Genomic DNA, 17,763 nt, shown 5'->3' on the forward strand with positions numbered 1-17,763 from the left:
ATTATTTATTACTAATTCTGGCATTACAGGGACCATAAAAAATCAATTCCCTCACAAAACACCATACTTTTTCATTCTCTTAAGAAAGTATAGCTAATGACCTAAACAAGACCTGAATGTGGTTCCAGTTTCTCTCAATGGCCAACTTGTTGAAACTGTGGCTAATTTTAAATACCTCTGGTCGTTCCTGGACAGTCAGCTCAAATTTGCTGAAAATACTGCCTATATTTTTAAGAACTGTTCTCAGAGACTCTATCTTTTAAGAAGATCCAGTGATCTTGGGGTTACCCAACTAGAGCTTGTGTTCAAGACAATGTTGAGTGTTTTAACTTTCACCTCCTCGGCTGGTTTGGTCAAATGAGCTGCAGACTAACAGACAAAGTTTTAAGAATGCTTTCAATGGGTAAAGTAGCAAGTAAACAGTGGTGACACCAAAACCAACTGTTTGCTGAAAGAACATGAAAGATGGCAGGAATATCTTAGAGCATCCATCCTCAATACTCATCAGTTTGACCCTCTGAGCTCATGAAGATGCTACTGTGTTTCTCTGGTAACTAAGAACATCTATTGGACGTCATTTATTGACAATGCAATAATTGTTCTTAACCAAACTAAATAACATGTACCTATAGTGTGCTAAGTGTTTTGTTCTATTCACAAATTCTTGATGATGTGATTCGATGAGTTTTATTTTATCGTTTTAGAGTTGAAGGAAAATTTCCACCTTGATATATTAAATAGTTACATGTTACCAATAACAAGTCTGAGAATAACATATGGCACCGTAAAAGTAAAAATGTGAACTTTTACTTGTTTCTGTCTAACAACCCTGGTTGTAACAAGCAAATTTGTTATTCTTCTAAGAACCTAATTTATTTGTTTGTTATTGACTTTTGCTAAATTAAGTTTCTCATTGTAAATGGTATTTTACAATTTCTTTTGTTCCTCCTATAATTGGAGATATATAGATATTATTTATAAAGTATAAAGGCCTCGTCTATGTCATTTTAATTAGCTCTGATGGGGTTTTGTTCGAGAATTTATTTTTTAAGGTTCCAGTAATGCCAAAATTACTAATAAATAATAAAAACTTGGTGGTATTTTAATTTAGTAATGTAATTAGTAAGTAATGTAATTATATTAGTTGTGCTACCACCTCCACGTCACGAGAGGCGGTAGCAAGCCCGAAAAGATGCGAGCGGATTTAGAAGTGAACTGAAAGCTACAGAATGGGGTATATGCCACGAGAGGTGGTGACGTATTTCCGTTTGAATTTATTCCACATAGATTGGTTCCGGGTCCTGCTTGCTCCTATTGTTCTTGGCCGAAGCTGCAAGATCTGTACCATGAAAAAGACGCAAAACTTAAAATATCTGTGAGCTGCTGGTACAACGACTGAGTTTTGTGGTGTGCCGTTGTTTCCAGTAATTAGTCGGTACCATCCAGTGCTTCGTTTTTTCATTTTCCAGCTGATATCAAGGCGACAGCGGACTGTAGCCAAAACTTAGCCACTACAGCTAACATGCAGTTTGTAGCTGCCTGCTATTTCAAACTTGAGGATATTGAAGATCCAGCGTCAGAAATGGGAAGATGGGGGATATAAAGGGAGTTGTACGTGGTTCGTTTAGTGGAATAATTTGTTGGAGGAAAATAATGCCGGAGGAAATCCACTGCAACGGGAACAGGCTGAGAACAGAGGCAGCGATTCGGCACAAGGTAAGTCAATATGTGTGTTGATGCGTTTGTGTTATACGGAGTATGAAATTATTTTTAGGCAGCTCCTTAGTTTTTGTTTATGTGACAATTATATAAAATATATTTAACATGCAGTCGGAGCGATACCGAGCACGGTAATTTAAAAACAGCCGAGAGCAGCAATGCTCCAAACCACACAAGAAGTCAGTCAGATTAAGGTCCAAAACCTTAAGTGGCACCGACCCACATAAAAAACCCACAGAACAAATGGTGCAAATCACGTATTTCCTGAATCCCGAATATATGATTATCTACCTTTGCTGTTTCATCATTATTATTCACGTTAGAGTGAATTTTTCCACTTGGCTGCTATAATCTGTTCTTGCGTTACACAACGTAATTTCTCTTTTTTTCCTCTGAGATTCTGCTTAGAAAATGAGGTTATGAAGTTACATCCTCCTGCTGCTTTTTGTTTTTAAAATGGTTAACGCTTACTGTGGGCAAATCCAGCAAGGACCAAGTGAAAAACTCCATCTCTAACAGAGTGACCTGTGCACCGGAAGCAGGCTATGTGCAAAAAAAATGCGGAAGTGCTAAAACGGAAGTCCGTGGCATATACCCTATTGGTTAAAAACTGTGAACTGCGCTAAAGTAAATAAAAGAGAAAAATTCAAAAACATGTTGAGAGTGAAACTGTTTCCTAAAGATGAAGATATAGCAGATTTCAAAAGAAAATAAAAACGGGAGGCCACAGATAATATAGGAAATAGCGCCCCCTTCACTTCCAGAGTGCAATGGTCCTATTTCCAAATAAGGTAAGAGACTGACAGCGGTCCGTCCCGCCCCTTCCTGTTTGCTGTAGCGAGGTGTACTTTTCTCCATAGACATAAATACGTAGACCCCCCATGGAGCGGGTCATAGGTCATGGAGCGGGTCAGAGGTCATGGGCATTTCTGAATAAAGAGCACAATGTTTTATTTGGTAGAAATTATTCTGATCATTTTTATATTGACATTGATGAACAGACATTTTTACAGTGTTTTAAGAATATATTTACATAATTCCACAATTTAATGTACATTTAACGATTTTCTTGTATTTATTTTTATACATTATTGAGAAATGACTTATGATTTATAAATCAGTGATTGTCAAACAATAAACTACACATTTTTATTACTTTTTTCCAGAGAATAAATATTTATTACAGTATACGTCAACTCTGCTATTGACAGCAAAGAGTGAAAATAATTCTGAGTAAATTATTCTGATTTCATTACATAGCTGTATTAATACACTAATACTTCAGACTGAGATATATTAAAATACACAAAAAGTGAAAGAATAAAACATTTATTTATTATACTGGGAGCACTGGTCACAGGCTTCAGTCTGCTGGTCTCACTGGGAGAACTCAATGACTTCTGAGACGTCCAGGTTCACAGGCTGAAGCCAAGGATAAAAGAGAAATGATCCAAAATAGAAACTACATATATGTTTCCTTGACATTCATAACAAGCCATTTTCAGCATGTTGGGCTCTGACTCGTAGCATCTTTATAGCTAAATACCGACATGGAGAAGCTGAGCTGGAAACAGACTGAAGAGCAGCAGCTCCAGCTCTGATCCTGACTGATCTTTCCTCACTAAATCCTCTGGTTTCTAATGAACTTCTCCTCTAGCAGCGGTTTCTCATCAGCTCTCATTAGAAAACAGTGTGAAAACATTAGCCGCTAAGCTAACAATCAGCGGTTACTTCGGGCCAATTAAACTACATAGGAAATATTTCTCGGTTGTTTAGAAGCGAATTTCTGGCTGCAAAGTAATTCTGATCTTTCATCCTTACCTGGGGAAGGTGATGGCAGTGAATCCAGTTTGTTTCGTAAAACGGTTTAAACACACAGAACAGGACTGAAGGAGCTCCGATCCTCTGCTGCCACACACAAGATGGCGGACGCAGTTACGTAGGACTCAGCGCTCAGTGAGGGTCTAGTATTCATGTTTATGCTCGTCTCCACTTACAGCTTTAGCCTCGCTCCCCAAATCCCATTTCCGCCCTTCTGCTAAACTCATGTCCAGATGGACTGCGGTGAAGCGCATTACCCAAAATTCATTGCTGCATGTGACAATTTCAGTTAAAAGGCAAAATTATGGCAATGGTTTTGTATTCTTTCTGGAAAATTCTAATAGTTCAACAAGGCACACATTATTAAAAAAGTTTGAGCAGAAAGAAGAAGAAAAAAGAGGGAATAGTCACAAAGAAAGTAAAGTATTAGATATGCAACAGGAATTTAAAATCTTAAATTAAGCTTTTAACATATTAGTAGAAAGATTGGGCTTTTGTGATGTTGCAACATGTAAGCACTTCCTCAAATTATTTAACTTTAAAATAGAGGGATTTTTAAAAAGCGGTTTTTGTGGATAAAAACTTGGCCAGAGGTTTAAATCGTTAATATCATTACTCTTCATCCCCGTAGACCAAATTTTATATTAAAACATAAAGATGGAATAGATTTCTCATGCAATATCCACTTCTGAAAATCTTTCTAAAAATATTCATGAAGTTGCAATTAAAAGTCTCAAAATCTCAAGTCAAAAATATCTGACAGAATATTTATTTTCTTGTCAGAAAGTCACTACAAGTGTAACCTGGTTGTATTTCTCTTTGGTTATATTTACACATTATACATTGTTATTTGTATTGTTCCTTATCTGACTGAAACAACTCTGTCATTGTTTTACCGTGTTACTTTAAGATCGGAAACCCCTCCTTTTTATTTCTTCTTCTGTGGTATTGTCTTTAAAGTGTTTGCACCCTTAGACCCTCTCCTTTTGTCATGTGCTGCAGGAGAGGTGTGTGCAGTTTAGTTTTCATCTAAATACATCCAGTTTATTTATAGATCTATGAAGTTAATTTGTTATGTGCTTTTGTTTTGTGTAGGACTTGGAGTGGGCGGCCTTTAACACGGCTGTTTTCTGTTTGTTCTCGTCAGAATAAATCAAGAAATCATCCATTTTTGAAGACAAACTGTGTCACGGCCTGATCGATCAATAAAACCAGCACAACGCAGAAAGGATCCTGTTCCATATATAATTTAGAAATAATGTTTTTATGTGGGAGTGGAATAGAAAGCTATTTGGTTCTTATTTTGTTTTGAGATATTGTGACTTTCAAACAAATGTTTTTAGAGGGGAAGAAAAGTGAGAGTTCCTCATGAAGCCATTCAGAACCAAACAGCTGAAAATGTTTCAACATTCAATTTAACAGCAATTCCTTCTGCTATAATTCAAATAATTAAAGATGTTACATTTTAATCAGTATTTTTTTGACAGACCATCATATAATAAAAATCTGCCATCTTGGAAATACAGCAGTGTTCACTGAACAAATTAAAAAGAATCAGCTTTCAAGTGTAAAGTATTGAAATCATTTTTGTTTGTCTGAACATGTGATTACATCAAATTTTACTCTGAACCCAACTAGTCACAGCAAAACATCTGAACAGCCAAATATCTTCTGGGGGCGTGGCCTGGGGGCTTTGGGGCGTGGCCTGCTGTGTGGGGGCCTTACTGGGGGCGTGGCCTGCTGTGTGGGGGCCTTATTGGGGGCGTGGCCTGCTGTGTGGGGGGCCTTATTGGGGGCGTGGCCTGCTGTGTGGGGGCCTTATTGGGGGCGTGGCCTGCTGTGACGGTGCCGGTTTGCTGGACCAGAGAATTTCTTTCCTGTTCTCAACCTAGCAGATGTCTCATTGTTGTCTTCAGGGTTAGTATTTATTTTATAATTTTTCTACAGTGTTTATGACTTCACAGGAGGTCAAAGTTCAGAGCTCATTAGCGTCCACTCCTTCACCTTCATTAAATCAGACAAGCTTTTATAGTCTTATGATTTATTTTCATTATAAATGATACAAATTTTTTATAACAAGTTTATAAAAGAAACGATTAGTGCCGAAAACAACAAAACATTGGAGTTCATTTACTGTGACAGTAGGTGGCGCTCAGTTCTCACAAAGCCCAGAAAATGATGCCGACCAATCAGAAGTCATGATTTGTTACCATGACGACTAAGCAACACCATTTAGAGGGAAAGTTTAGTGGAAGGCAGACTGGGCGGGGCCTGAGGTGACTGACAGCTGGCTGTCGGAAATAAAAACAAATTAAAAAATAAATAGAGAAAAAAAGAGTTTTAACATGGAAACTTCTGTCACCATGGTTACAGTCCAGGAGGCATTCTGGGGGCGGGGCTTAGTGGCTTTTCTTCACATTGTTTCTATAAAAAAATGGCTGAATCCTTTATTTAGGCACCGTTTGTTTACATCTTGTTGGTTGTTTCTATGGCAACAGCACTTGAAAACCCATGTACCATCTCATCGGAAGCGGCTGCAGGCCTTGCCTTACTTCCTCTTGATGGCTGCCAGGTAACCCAGGCCCCGCCCCCTGTGGGCGTGGCCTCGCCTCACTTCCTCTTGATGGCTGCCAGGTAACCCAGGCCCCGCCCCCTGTGGGCGTGGCCTCGCCTCACTTCCTCTTGATGGCTGCCAGGTCTCTTTGCAGCTCAGAGAACTTGGGCCGGTCCTCCGGGTTGTACTGCCAGCAGCGCTGCATCACTTTGTACACGTCGTCAGGGCAACGCTGAGGACACGACATCCTGTAACCTGGCAACCAAAAAACATCTCCACGGTCACTGCTAATCCTTTGATGGTGGCAACGGGCGGCGGCACCCGCTTACCTTTCTCCACCTGCTCCCTGGCCTGCTGATTGGTCATCCCCGGGTACGGACACACCCCCAGGCTGAAGGTCTCCCACAGCAGGATGCCGTAGCTCCACACGTCGCTCTCTGAGCTGTAGCGACCTACAGAGTACAGCCGGTCAGCAGCCAGTCACCAATGGGCTTGGGTGTGGGCGTGGCCAGGTGTTACCGTAGTTCAGGGCCTCAGGTGCGGTCCACTTGATGGGAATCTGCTTGAGTCCAGAAGATGAATAAACGCCGTCATCTTCCTGCCGGCTCATCCCGAAGTCGCTGATCTTCAACACGTTGCTTTCTCCGACCAGACAGTTCCTGGCGGCCAGGTCCCTGGGGGTCAAGGGTCATGGTCACACCACGCTCCACCTTGCCTCCCGCTTGCCTGAGCGACCGTACTCACCTGTGGATGCAGTTTTTACTCTCCAGGTACGCCATGCCGGCAGCAGCGTCCACGGCGAAGCGAACCAGCTGCTTCGTCTTCAGCTCATCTTTCTTCTTCCTCAGGAACGACAGGAAGTCCCCACCTGGTGGAACAGGAACCCCTCAGTTACGGCCAATAGGAAGCCAGCAGCAGACGGCCAGCCAATAGGAAGTGGAGGCTCCACCCACCTGAAACCAGCTCCATGACGATGTAGATGGGTTGCCTCTGAGTGCAGACGCCGATCAGCTTCACGATATTGGGATGGTCGTACTGCTTGAGGATCCTGCAGCCAATCAGGTGAGAGCTTTTAACGTCTTCTTCTATGGTTGGTGGTTTGAACCCACCTGAGAGCTCACCTGGCCTCGGAGAGGAAGCGGATCTTCAGCTCCGGAGGTAAATCCTCTTTACATGTTTTGACGGCAACTGGCACTTTGTCTCGCTGCAGCGTTCCTTTGAAGACCTCGCCAAAGTTACCCTGGCAACAGGGAAAGGCATTATGGGACACGGGAGCAGACAGGTGCATCTAGGTATGGTGGGTGGAAACAGGAAGTGAGGTCACCTTTCCTAGTAGCTCTCCCAGCACAACGTCTTCATGGTTCAGGATCCACTTCTTGTCCTGAAGAGGAAACCAGACTTTCAAGATGGCGGCTCGTTGGAGCAGCTGCCGTGTTCATTCCCTTTGGTTCTTCATCGCTGCCCAAAGCCCCAGACGGGTAGCCACACTTCATGCATCGAACTCGGTATGAAGCGGCCCGGGGGCCAATCACACGCTCTAAAGTTTACCTGCCGCTGAGTGGCGTGCCTCCTTTCACTCAAACTGGGCATAGGCTCACCTGTATAGGTTTTTATATCACACAGGTGTGAAGATCCATGTTTCTCAAGTTTAAAACCTGCGTTAGCTCTGCTCACGCAGCTCAGTGTGAGCCGCTAATATAGGAGCGCCTTGAGGGAGCAGTGAGAATAATTTATCTTTGTGGAAAAAAAGGGTTATGTGCAGCGTTTACAACTCAACACGATGCCCAGCGTGTGGCGCTGTGTCTGTGCTGATAAACTTTATGTTGTGGTCCCGGTTTGCCGGAGTGTTGGTGGTTAAGCTGTTCAGTCCACAGCCTCAGTCACGCTGGTTTTATTTTGTTTCTGTCAGTATTACATGTTATTATTTTTTAGCTGCAGGCTGATACTGAGTTTAATCTTTGAGTTTTAGCTGTTTGCTCATAAATACACTTATTGCCCAGACAATTAAACCACTCCCCTCTCCCAGATTTCACTAAATCCATGTTGAAAAGCTGTTAGAGCTGCTGATGCAGCAAGAGGGGGCCCCAAGTCAGATTCTGCTCCAGGCCTCATCAGCCTCGGACCGGCCCTGCAGGATTAAATCTGCTGCACTGCACAGAGACGAGCAACAAACAGGAAATTTAATTCAGTGCTGCTAATGTGGCTTTAGTAGCTCTAACATTTAGTGTCTGTTGACTTTTAATAAGAGTCACAGAAACTTTTGGTTGCCCGAGTTTTTCAGATCTCCGCGCTTCGCATCAACTCTGACTGTAGAAAAGCATTTGATATGTTTGATGCTTTGTGTAAACAGAAAAACAATACTGAAAATAAGAAAATAATATAAAACCAGCATGACTACGAGGCGAGGCTGAAGCGCTACTCGGCGCAGCAGAGACACTTGCTGTCCGGCTTATTTTAAGAAAAGAATAAAATTAAGCATCGTTTTTAAAAAATCATTTTTAAATTATTTTTCTAAAAACAAAAACAAGCAACGCTTGGCCAGTAAGGGCTTCGGATACAGTGGGGAATCCCTGATTTATGGCCCCTGAAGCCCCTGAAGGCTCTTCCTGGGGGCCTTAAACAGCCGCTGAATTAATTTGGATTAAACAGAATAATTAACTATTTTAATTGTATTTTTTTTTACTTGTTTTTAAGCCTAGTTGTGGGTTTAAATAGCGTTTCACTGGCCAAGTTTTCCAGACACATCCATTAATATTCTACTGTCAACTTAACATCTTTAAAACAAACCATGACGGACGATGATGGAGGCCTCGGCGCCGCTGGGCTCAGCAGGTTTACTGGGCCCGTCTTTAAACACCTTCCCATTCTAATTTATGTCTGAAATGTTTCTAAGTACGACGTGGGCGGGGCTAACGGTCAGTCGGGTCAGATCGGTGATTTGATTGGCATCGTGTCAGTATAATTCGGCCCATTTATCACACACCTGTGTAGGTGTGTGATGGCGGGTTACCTTGACGACTGGGTTGAGCAGGACGACCGCAGACTTCTTGGTGATGACCTGCTTGGAGGAGAAGTGATGCTCGATGAGCTGAGGGATGGTGGGGAAGCCCGTCCCTTCAAACCGGTACTGACTCTACCAGAGAGAGAGAGGAGAAGGCGGTGGGTTCGGTGACCTCTGACCCCACCCGCTCCAGTGGGCCTGAGCGTGAGAATACGTACATCGGCGAACTGGATGATGAAGTGGCGCCTCTGGTCGTCAGAGAACACCGACAGGACGTACTCGCCCGGCTTCCCGTGGCTCTCCCTCACCAGGAAGTCCCCCTGTTGCCGTAGCAACTCCTGAGCTTCGGTGCGGGGGATGGCTCCGTGGTACCACTCCTGCTCCGCCAGGGGGCGCTCCGACGTGGGAATCACGTCAAAGAACTGCTGCTCAAACGGAGGCCAGGAGAAGAAGACGTGACCAGCGAGACCAAAGGACAGGCAGAGAAACGCTGTGGAAGGACGACCCACCGAAGTGGAGGAGCCCAGCATGGCTTTGGGTGAGCGCATCATGCCGGCCAGCGAGTGGCGCAGCGTGTCGAAGCGTGAGCTCTTCTCCTTCTTGTCCTGTAGGGCACAGGGGTCAGAGGTCAGGAGGAGAGCCGGTTGCCATCTCTGAAACTCCACCTTCACCCACCGTCGACGACACCGAGCGCGTGTCGTCCTCATACTGCAGCGCTGGCGGCGGGGAGGCGACCGCGGCGGCCATCTTGGTGTCCAGCAAGGCCTTCTGGGAGAGGAGGCAGGCCTCTGAGCTGCGCAGCGATTGGACGGCCTGACGCAGCTCCAGCAGGGACAGCTTTTGGCTCAGCAGCAGGACGCAGCTGAAGGTGAGACAAACAGGTGAGACCTGGCTCCGCCCCTTTCGCTCTGCCAGGTGAGGCCTGGCTCCGCCCCTTTCGCCCTGCCAGGTGAGGCCTGGCTCCGCCCCTTTCGCCCTGCCAGGTGAGGCCTGGCTCCGCCCCTTTCGCCCTGCCAGGTGAGGCCTGGCTCCGCCCCTTTCACCCTGCCAGGTGAGGCCTGGCTCCGCCCCCTTCACTCACTCGCTCTTCCTGTTGGCATTCGGCTGGCCGGTCTGGATCCGGGCCTCCAGGTCGTCTGCCAGCATCTCCTTCTCCTGCAGGTTCTTCTGGGTCAGCGCCAGCTCCTCCGTCTTCCACGATAACCTGGACAGGAGGTCAGAGTGGGCTTTTACTCTGGAAGGTGACAGGAAGTGCTTTTATGTAGTCGGCGCTCACGTGTTCTGCAGGCTGTCTGCCGTCAGCGTGTTCCACAGGATCTCGTTGGCCGGGATGTTGTCTGTCTCGTCCAATAGGGACGCGTCGAACTCCACGCTTGGCTCCGGTGGCACCGGCGACCTGACCGCAGGACGAATGGGCGGTTACTATGGCGACCGGAGATCGCCACAGCCACCGTGAGGCGGGGCCGGACTCACCTGTAGGCGTCGATGAAGTGCTGGTACTCGGCCAGCGGGTCGATCTGCTGGACGGACACTGAGATCTCCCGATGGACGCCGACGACTTCCTCCGTCAGCAGAGAGCTGATCTCACAGTACTCCTCCAGGATACTTTTACTAGAGTACACAGAGGTACCTCACAGTACTGCTGGGTACGCAGAGGTACCTCGCAGTACTGCACAGTACTACAGAGTAGGGTTGGGTGAGTTATTTACTATTTACAATGGTTTACAATGGTTAAACTGGTTAAACTGGTTTTATCAGCCATCCAGTATAAATTGTCGTTCATAATTAGTTTTCAGTTTTCGGCCGGCTGGGTTCCAGGTGAAAGACGCAACCTGAAGAGGAGCCAGATGACCTGGATCAATAATCTGGTTTGGATTTTATACGGAGGAAAACAAAACAAGGTCATTTAGGTTGCACCATCTTTTACGAGCCGTTTATTCTGTTGAGATGGGGTTCACTTAGAGCCACGCAAAGGCAAAACGGTTCAACAATAACTCAAAAACATTCATCCTTTTTTCTCGCTCTCTTCTACGTTACATGCAGACTCATTGGCATAACAACTGACAGCATAAAACACTCAGATATTTCCCACACAGTGTTTAGTCCGTCACAGTTTCATGTGGCGGATTAGCTTCGCTGCTATTAGCTAGCCCGACACTAGCGGTGCTAGATTAGCTACCATTGCTATTAGCTAGCCTGACAGTAGCGGTGCTGGATTAGCTACCGTTGCTATTAGCTAGCCCGACACTAGCGGTGCTGGATTAGCTACCGTTGCTATTAGCTAGCCCGACACTAGTGGTGCTAGATTAGCTACCGTTGCTATTAGCTAGCCCGACACTAGCGGTGCTGGATTAGTTCATTTAAACACCTGCTGGTGTTTAGGTCGCCACTTTTTCTATTGTAAGTGAACCGAAACGCAGCACATCTACTTGTGACAATTGTAAAGTCAAACTACTTTCCTCTGCCTGGCTATTTTCTCTTAATTAAAACTTTTGTCATCGTGTTGACCACTAGTAGCAAAGCACTTCATAATTTTTGCTTTTACACATCACTGTATATGTAAGATTTAGCGCGCTGTGTTGATAGTCTGACAGCTTTTTGCCCTCCAGCAGGGCGATGGGGACGTCATGCTGAAAAGGTTTTATAGTTTAAATGGCATCGGAGATTATTGAAATATATTGTGAAAGGTCTTGTGTATCATGAAATACCCAAAAATACTGGGATATTAGATGTTCCTCGTATCGCCCAGCCCTCTCAGTGGCTGGGGTCATGTGACTCACAGTGCCAGCGTCATGTCCTCCTGCATCCTCTGCAGCGCATCGAGCAGCGCTGGCGCCGCCCGCTGGCGGTGGTTCTCCTGCTGAGTTCGGGCGCCGCACACCGCCAACACATAGTTATTGTGGAGGTTATGGAGCTTCGCTGTAGCTTTGTCGTAGCGTTCGCGAGCCCGCTCTGCTTCCCGGCCTGTGATTGGAGGAAGAGTAAGGGACGTGGCGGTCAGTGTAACAGGAAGTGCGGTCCGCAGCAGGGCAGCCGAACCAGGACCGACCTTTGGATAACGCCTCTCGGTACTTCTCTTTGGCGTTGTTGGCATCGCGGCTCAGCTGACGGTAGGAGGCCTTCAGCTTCTCCAGGTCATTTTTGGTTACCTAGCAACAACAGACAGGCTTGTTTCTGCGGTCGTGATCCGAGCCGCCCCGACCGAATCCCGGGTTACCTTGTGGTTGTGGCTCTCCAGCTGCTGATGAAGACTCTGGTAGCTCTTCTTCACCTGCTGCTTGTCCCGAATCAGCGTGGCGAGGCGGTGCAGCGGGCCGGAGTTCAGGTCGTCGGCGTGGCTCCTCATGATGTGACCCAACGCCTCCGTCTGACGGATCACCTGAGACCACGACTGACAGAGCCACCGGACTAAGAGGGGCTGGCCCACAAGCCCCGCCCTCTGACAACAGGTGAGCAGCTTACCTTGCTGACTGTGCTCACGTAGTCGGCGGCTTCCTGCTTCTCTGTTTGCTGAGTCATGCTGAGCAGCAGAGCGGCGTACTCCTTATCGCTCTTCACCCGCAGCGTCATGAAGCGCTTCACTGTCTCCAGCAGCTAGAGGGCGCCAGAGCACACAGGTTCAGCTACAGCTGACGGGTCAGAACCTGTCTGCTCTCCACCGACTCCTGATGCCAAAAGTCAGGTGAGACACAGACCTGTACCGACCCGTTCCCCTACCCCACACATGGCTGACTGTGGTACTTGTCGGGTCCGGCACCAGTCAGCTCATGACCTGACTGGTGCCGGACCTGACCGGTCGGACTCTGTCGCGTCCAATAGCACGGCGCTGGTCGGGTCACATGACACAGATGCCACCCAGGACTGGAGGAATGTCAACACTTCTGGTTGTTTTATCACCGTGTTGAAATTAGAAATGTATTGATCGTAGTGGCCTGGTGATCGATAGTATCTGATTGGCGATCGCTGATCACCTGTACTTCAAACTTAGCGGCCTGCAGCACCAGAGACGCCGTCTCTCTCGGTGCATCATCACTGGAAAGCTTCCTTGCCCTCACCAACATGGCGGACCAACACAGGAACAGCTGAGATGCTTCTGCTTCTTCAAGGACTTTCCCACAATGCTCTGCATGTGTAGCATAAATGTTGTTCAACTTTTCTGCCTATTCGAAGCTTTAAATTCACTTGTGTTTATTTCCATTTCAGGGTTTTAACGCCATTTTAATGTTTATATTAAATTTAGCTTATTTCACACATGAAGCAGCAGCTGGTTGTGTTTATTTGTCTTATAAATTATTTAAAAAATAGATAAATCATTTTGTCCTTTGGACAACAGAGGTTGCTAAAGCACCAGACAGCTAGCCATGCTGTGATTAAATCAATTTCGCATTTGTCTTTGAATGTTAGCTTTAATATTTTTTTATTCTTAATGTTGAGTATTTTTTTACTTCTTGCTTCATGCTGAGATCCTCAGGTTTCAGCCTGATGGCTCACTGGTTGCAGTACCTGCTTTGGCCTGCAGGTGTAAAAACATGTAGCCGGTACAGCTTGTCATCAAATAAAAACATTTCCAGCCAATCCATGTGATCAATATTAGCAGCAAAAATCGGATCAATGATCAATACTGATTGTTGTGATTGGTAAATATCAGCAGGATCAGTTTCATCTCTACCTGCAGAGAATCTAACGGTTCCTGAGCGATCATCGAGTTCAAATCAGTTCAGGCCCGACCGGTTCCAACTGCTGGTTCTGGTCGGGTCCGATCAGAAGACCCTGGACGTCTCGGCCCAGTTCATCAGAACAGGCTGTGGCCAGTGGGGATCCCGACCAGAACCGGCCCCATCTTACCTTCAGCTCCCAGTCCTGCAGCTTCAGCAATCCCTCGTGGGAGTTGATGAGATCCCGACCAAAACCCATCCCGGATCAGCGGTTCCGTCTCTAGAAGTGCAGCACAGAAAAACCCGAGGGCATCGTCCTGTGGAGAGAGGGACGCGTCAGAACCAGAACCACTGGGTCCAGTTGGGGTGGGGACCTCAAGGTTCTGATCACGGCATCTGCAGCCCAACTATAGTGACCCAATTTCCCAAGCCTCCCACTGGGTCTGCTCCAGTCCCACTGGTGAGCGGATCGGGTCTCACCTCCCAGTGGGACCCGATCCGCTCACCAAAGAAATGTCCCTCCCTCTCAGGTCGTCCGTCCCTCTCAGGTCGTCCGTCCCTCTCAGGGCGTCCGTCCCTCCATCTCAGGGCGTCCCTCCATCTCAGGGCGTCCGTCCCTCTCAGGGCGTCCGTCCCTCTCAGGGCGTCCGTCCCTCTCAGGGCGTCCCTCCATCTCAGGGCGTCCCTCCATCTCAGGGCGTCCCTCCATCTCAGGTCGTCCGTCCCTCTCAGGGCGTCCGTCCCTCTCAGGGCGTCCGTCCCTCTCAGGGCGTCCCTCCATCTCAGGGCGTCCCTCACCAGCTCCTTTCGGTGTGGCGGAGCAGCGGCCCCCCACTGGGGGCCCAGCTTGTGCCTCTGAGGGAGAACCCAGGCCCCAAAGCAGGAAACTCCTTCCAGCCGGTTGTATCTGTGACCTCGTTCTTCACCCAAAGCTGGTGGCCTTAACGAGGGTAGGAACGCTGATCGATGGTAAATCAAGAGCTTCGCCTTCTGACTCAGCTCTCCCTCTCTCAGAGCGCCGCACCGATCCGCCTGTCAATGTCCCGCTCCATTTGTTTGTCATTCATGAACCCTGAGAAATGCAAACTCCTCCCCACCCAGAGAAGGCTCGCTACCTTTTCCTGCCCTCAGACTTGGAGGCACTGATCGCGGTGGTGAACCGGTCCAGAGACAGCTGAAGGTTCTGGTCTGATGAACCCAACAGAGCCACTGCAAACTTCAGAGCCCGGATCCTGAGGTCACCAAAACGGATCAACACCTGCCCTTCTCAGAACCAGAGCCCAACGTTCACCAGCAACAAGTCCGACTCAACTGCAGCAATGAGGACCAAGTTCTGGCGCCAGTGTTCCTGGATCTCCTTTGCCTGTGCCAAGGGACCTGGAACCCGGCCCTCCTGACCCCCGAGGACATTCCTGAGGAGGACTTGAACTTGGCCTCACCTGCTGCTTCTCTCCAGGTTTGCTAAAACAAACTGAGACCCGGTCCGATGAAGAGGCTCGGTGTCGCCTCCAGGATGGGTCAGAACCCGTCCTCCTAGGATGGAGCTGATCAGCCATCTCTGGGTCCAGGCTGGACTTCCGGGCCACCAGCTGGAGGGACGCCGAGGCTACGCTAGCCTTAGCCTTAGCTCCTTAGCCCCATTCAAACTAATGGAGGAAGAGCTATCATGCTACTGCTAGGAGATAGCTGCCACTGCTCCAGCTGAGGTCCGTCACCTTAGAACTCACAACACGTTCAGAACCTGAATAAGTCGGGTCCATTCTAGCAGAACTTGTCCCGGCTGCTGTCCTTGATTCGGTCCTGAGAAGCCCGCAGGACGCAGGGGCGAGCAGCCGGAGAAGGAATGGCAGTCCGGGACCTCCACAGTTCGGGAGTGGGATCGCTGTTTTCCTGGAGCTTTCTGTTGCGTTTACTGACCTGAAAACTGGATAATGCGGCGGCAGCGTCTCCGTCTGGTCACCGTGCTTCCCTCTGGTCCTCCCCGGGACTCATGTCGTCCTCTGTACCGGGTTTATCTGCTCCGTTGCCGTGTTTTTGCTCTGCTGTCCGGGATGCAGAGCTAAAGCTAACGGGTAACAGGGAGGGGCTTCCGCCGGAAACGGAAAACCGGGAAGAGGTTGGAGAGGGAGACGGGATGGGGTGGGAGGAGCCAGTAAAGAGAGAGAGAGAGAGAGAAAAAAAAACAGTCACGTGACGAAAATAACAAGAGACAAAAGACGGATATATGGTTGATTCCGCCATGTTTTATTCCCAAACCAGAAACTATCCTCAGATCCTCAGAACTCAGAGTGTTCACAAACACTCTGAAGTCCGGAACAACAAAGAATAAACACTAAACCATAGATAAAGACATAAACATTACCTGCATAAACTCTAAACAGAAATCAAATCAATCGAAACATTTAAACAAGAAGCAGTTAAACTAGGACAGTTAATAAATTTAATCTTTACAAGATGACCACAGGGGGCGGTATGGAGCGCAGCATAATGGGCTTCAAATAAAACCGCTTTACTGGAAAACGATGTCTTCATCTTCATCACCATCATCACTAAAATCTAATTGATGGCTGTAAATTATTGTTATTACTGCGATTTTTATTATTGACTAAGGTTTCAATAAAGAAAAACAGACCAGATCAAACTGGGGGTTGGGGTGGGGGGTGTTATGGAACCAGTGAGACCAGTAAGCCCCCATCTTGGGCGGAGCTCTGAACTGGAAATGAGAGGAATGAAGGAACAGTCAAAGTTTCTGTCCAACTGGTTCCAGAGACATGAGGCGTTCACTGCCCTCTGTTCAACACAACTTGAACACCTTTTGTTTTTTACTCCTCTGGAGTCACAAGGCCTCCAAACGGGAAACACACTTCGCTGCGCTCGGCACAGAGGAAAATATTTATGAACAATAAATCAAAGTCAATCATTCAATTCAGAATAAATTAAAAACAATTCATTTTGAAATAATTTTGACTCTAAAATATATAAAAGGGTTAAATTAAATAAACTAGTAAAATATATTGATAATTATTGGATTAAAAAAATGCCAGCAGAAAAAAATACCAGAATGAAGATTCAGAAAAAATTACAAGAGGAAAGAAAAGATTCTTTTATAAAAAACAAAATAATTGAATAAATATAAAATAAATCTACCAACATTGACAAAGTGAATAAAATGTTTAAAATATATACAAAACGTTTTATACAAAACAACAAATTAACAATATTCCAACAAACATGTATAACAATTAATTTCAATAATTGCAAATATTTACAGATCTCTTACACCCAGATTTTATACAATTTTTATTCTCTGTTTTCATAACTTTATATCTAGATTTTCCTGTGTTGACTCCTTGGTGATGATATTTGTGTTTTTTATTTTATAAAATGTCTGATTTCATAAATGCATTCATTAATCCCTGGTTCTCTAGTAGAGTTATCTGAACCTGGTTGCATAGCAGCAAAAGGGTTAAAGTTCATTCATTTCTGTCTCTGTGCTCCACCAGGTCCGTTTACCAGTCCCAGAACCCGACCAGAACCGCTCAGTGTAAATTACCTTGAGAAATGATATGATTTGGTTAAAAGGCTTTAATGCCGACAAATGATGAAATGTTACAAGCCATACATGTCATCCAAACGGATCAGGACCAGAGTTACCAGGTCCACTGAGCTCCTGATGGACGGAACCAGGAGAGGCAAAGACTCGAGTTCAGCTTTTATTCTTCAGTCTGTACATAAAGGGAAGTTAATCAGTTTCAGTCTGTTTACATATGACTGCTGGCAGCAGGGGCGTTGTATATGGGGGGGATTGATGACAAGGGACCTTGATTTGTGCCACCCCACCCCCCACAAAATGTATCTATTCATTTATTTATTTATTTGATAGAAATAGAAAAAATCAGGGCCCTGTCAATTACTGTTATTGTGTTTTTTAAAATTGTTTTTAGCAATAAAAATGAAATGTTATCCCTCCCAGACCAAAACGCACACATCTATATTTACACTGAACTCCCCCC

At 46.3% G+C, this 17,763-nt stretch overlaps 1 protein-coding gene and 1 long non-coding RNA gene across 2 annotated transcripts; both read right to left on the reverse strand.

Annotated features, from left to right (window-relative positions):
• Positions 1-2,667: 2,667 nt before the first annotated feature.
• On the reverse strand, positions 2,668-3,759 carry LOC148156306 (uncharacterized). Its single transcript, XR_015764943.1, has 2 exons — positions 3,541-3,759; positions 2,668-3,141 (listed from the first exon to the last, which is right to left on the reverse strand). It is a non-coding gene; the product is annotated as an uncharacterized LOC148156306 (long non-coding RNA).
• A 1,805-nt stretch (positions 3,760-5,564) lies between these two features.
• fer (fer (fps/fes related) tyrosine kinase) lies at positions 5,565-15,855 on the reverse strand. The gene is made up of 20 exons (XM_014978894.2): positions 15,668-15,855; positions 13,941-14,067; positions 12,558-12,689; positions 12,313-12,486; positions 12,145-12,244; positions 11,876-12,059; positions 10,569-10,706; positions 10,372-10,491; positions 10,177-10,299; positions 9,771-9,957; positions 9,605-9,700; positions 9,314-9,520; positions 9,105-9,227; positions 7,419-7,475; positions 7,216-7,334; positions 7,048-7,142; positions 6,839-6,962; positions 6,614-6,768; positions 6,424-6,546; positions 5,565-6,349 (listed from the first exon to the last, which is right to left on the reverse strand). The coding sequence occupies exons 2-20, from the start codon at positions 14,007-14,009 to the stop codon at positions 6,213-6,215; spliced, it is 2,463 nt and encodes an 820-aa protein (XP_014834380.2). The 5' UTR covers positions 14,010-14,067; positions 15,668-15,855; the 3' UTR covers positions 5,565-6,212.
• Positions 15,856-17,763: the final 1,908 nt, after the last annotated feature.

The sequence above is a fragment of the Poecilia mexicana genome, unplaced genomic scaffold (genome assembly GCF_051168715.1).
Source record: "Poecilia mexicana isolate PSO_F unplaced genomic scaffold, ASM5116871v1 scaffold_12, whole genome shotgun sequence".
Classification (NCBI taxonomy): domain Eukaryota; kingdom Metazoa; phylum Chordata; class Actinopteri; order Cyprinodontiformes; family Poeciliidae; genus Poecilia; species Poecilia mexicana.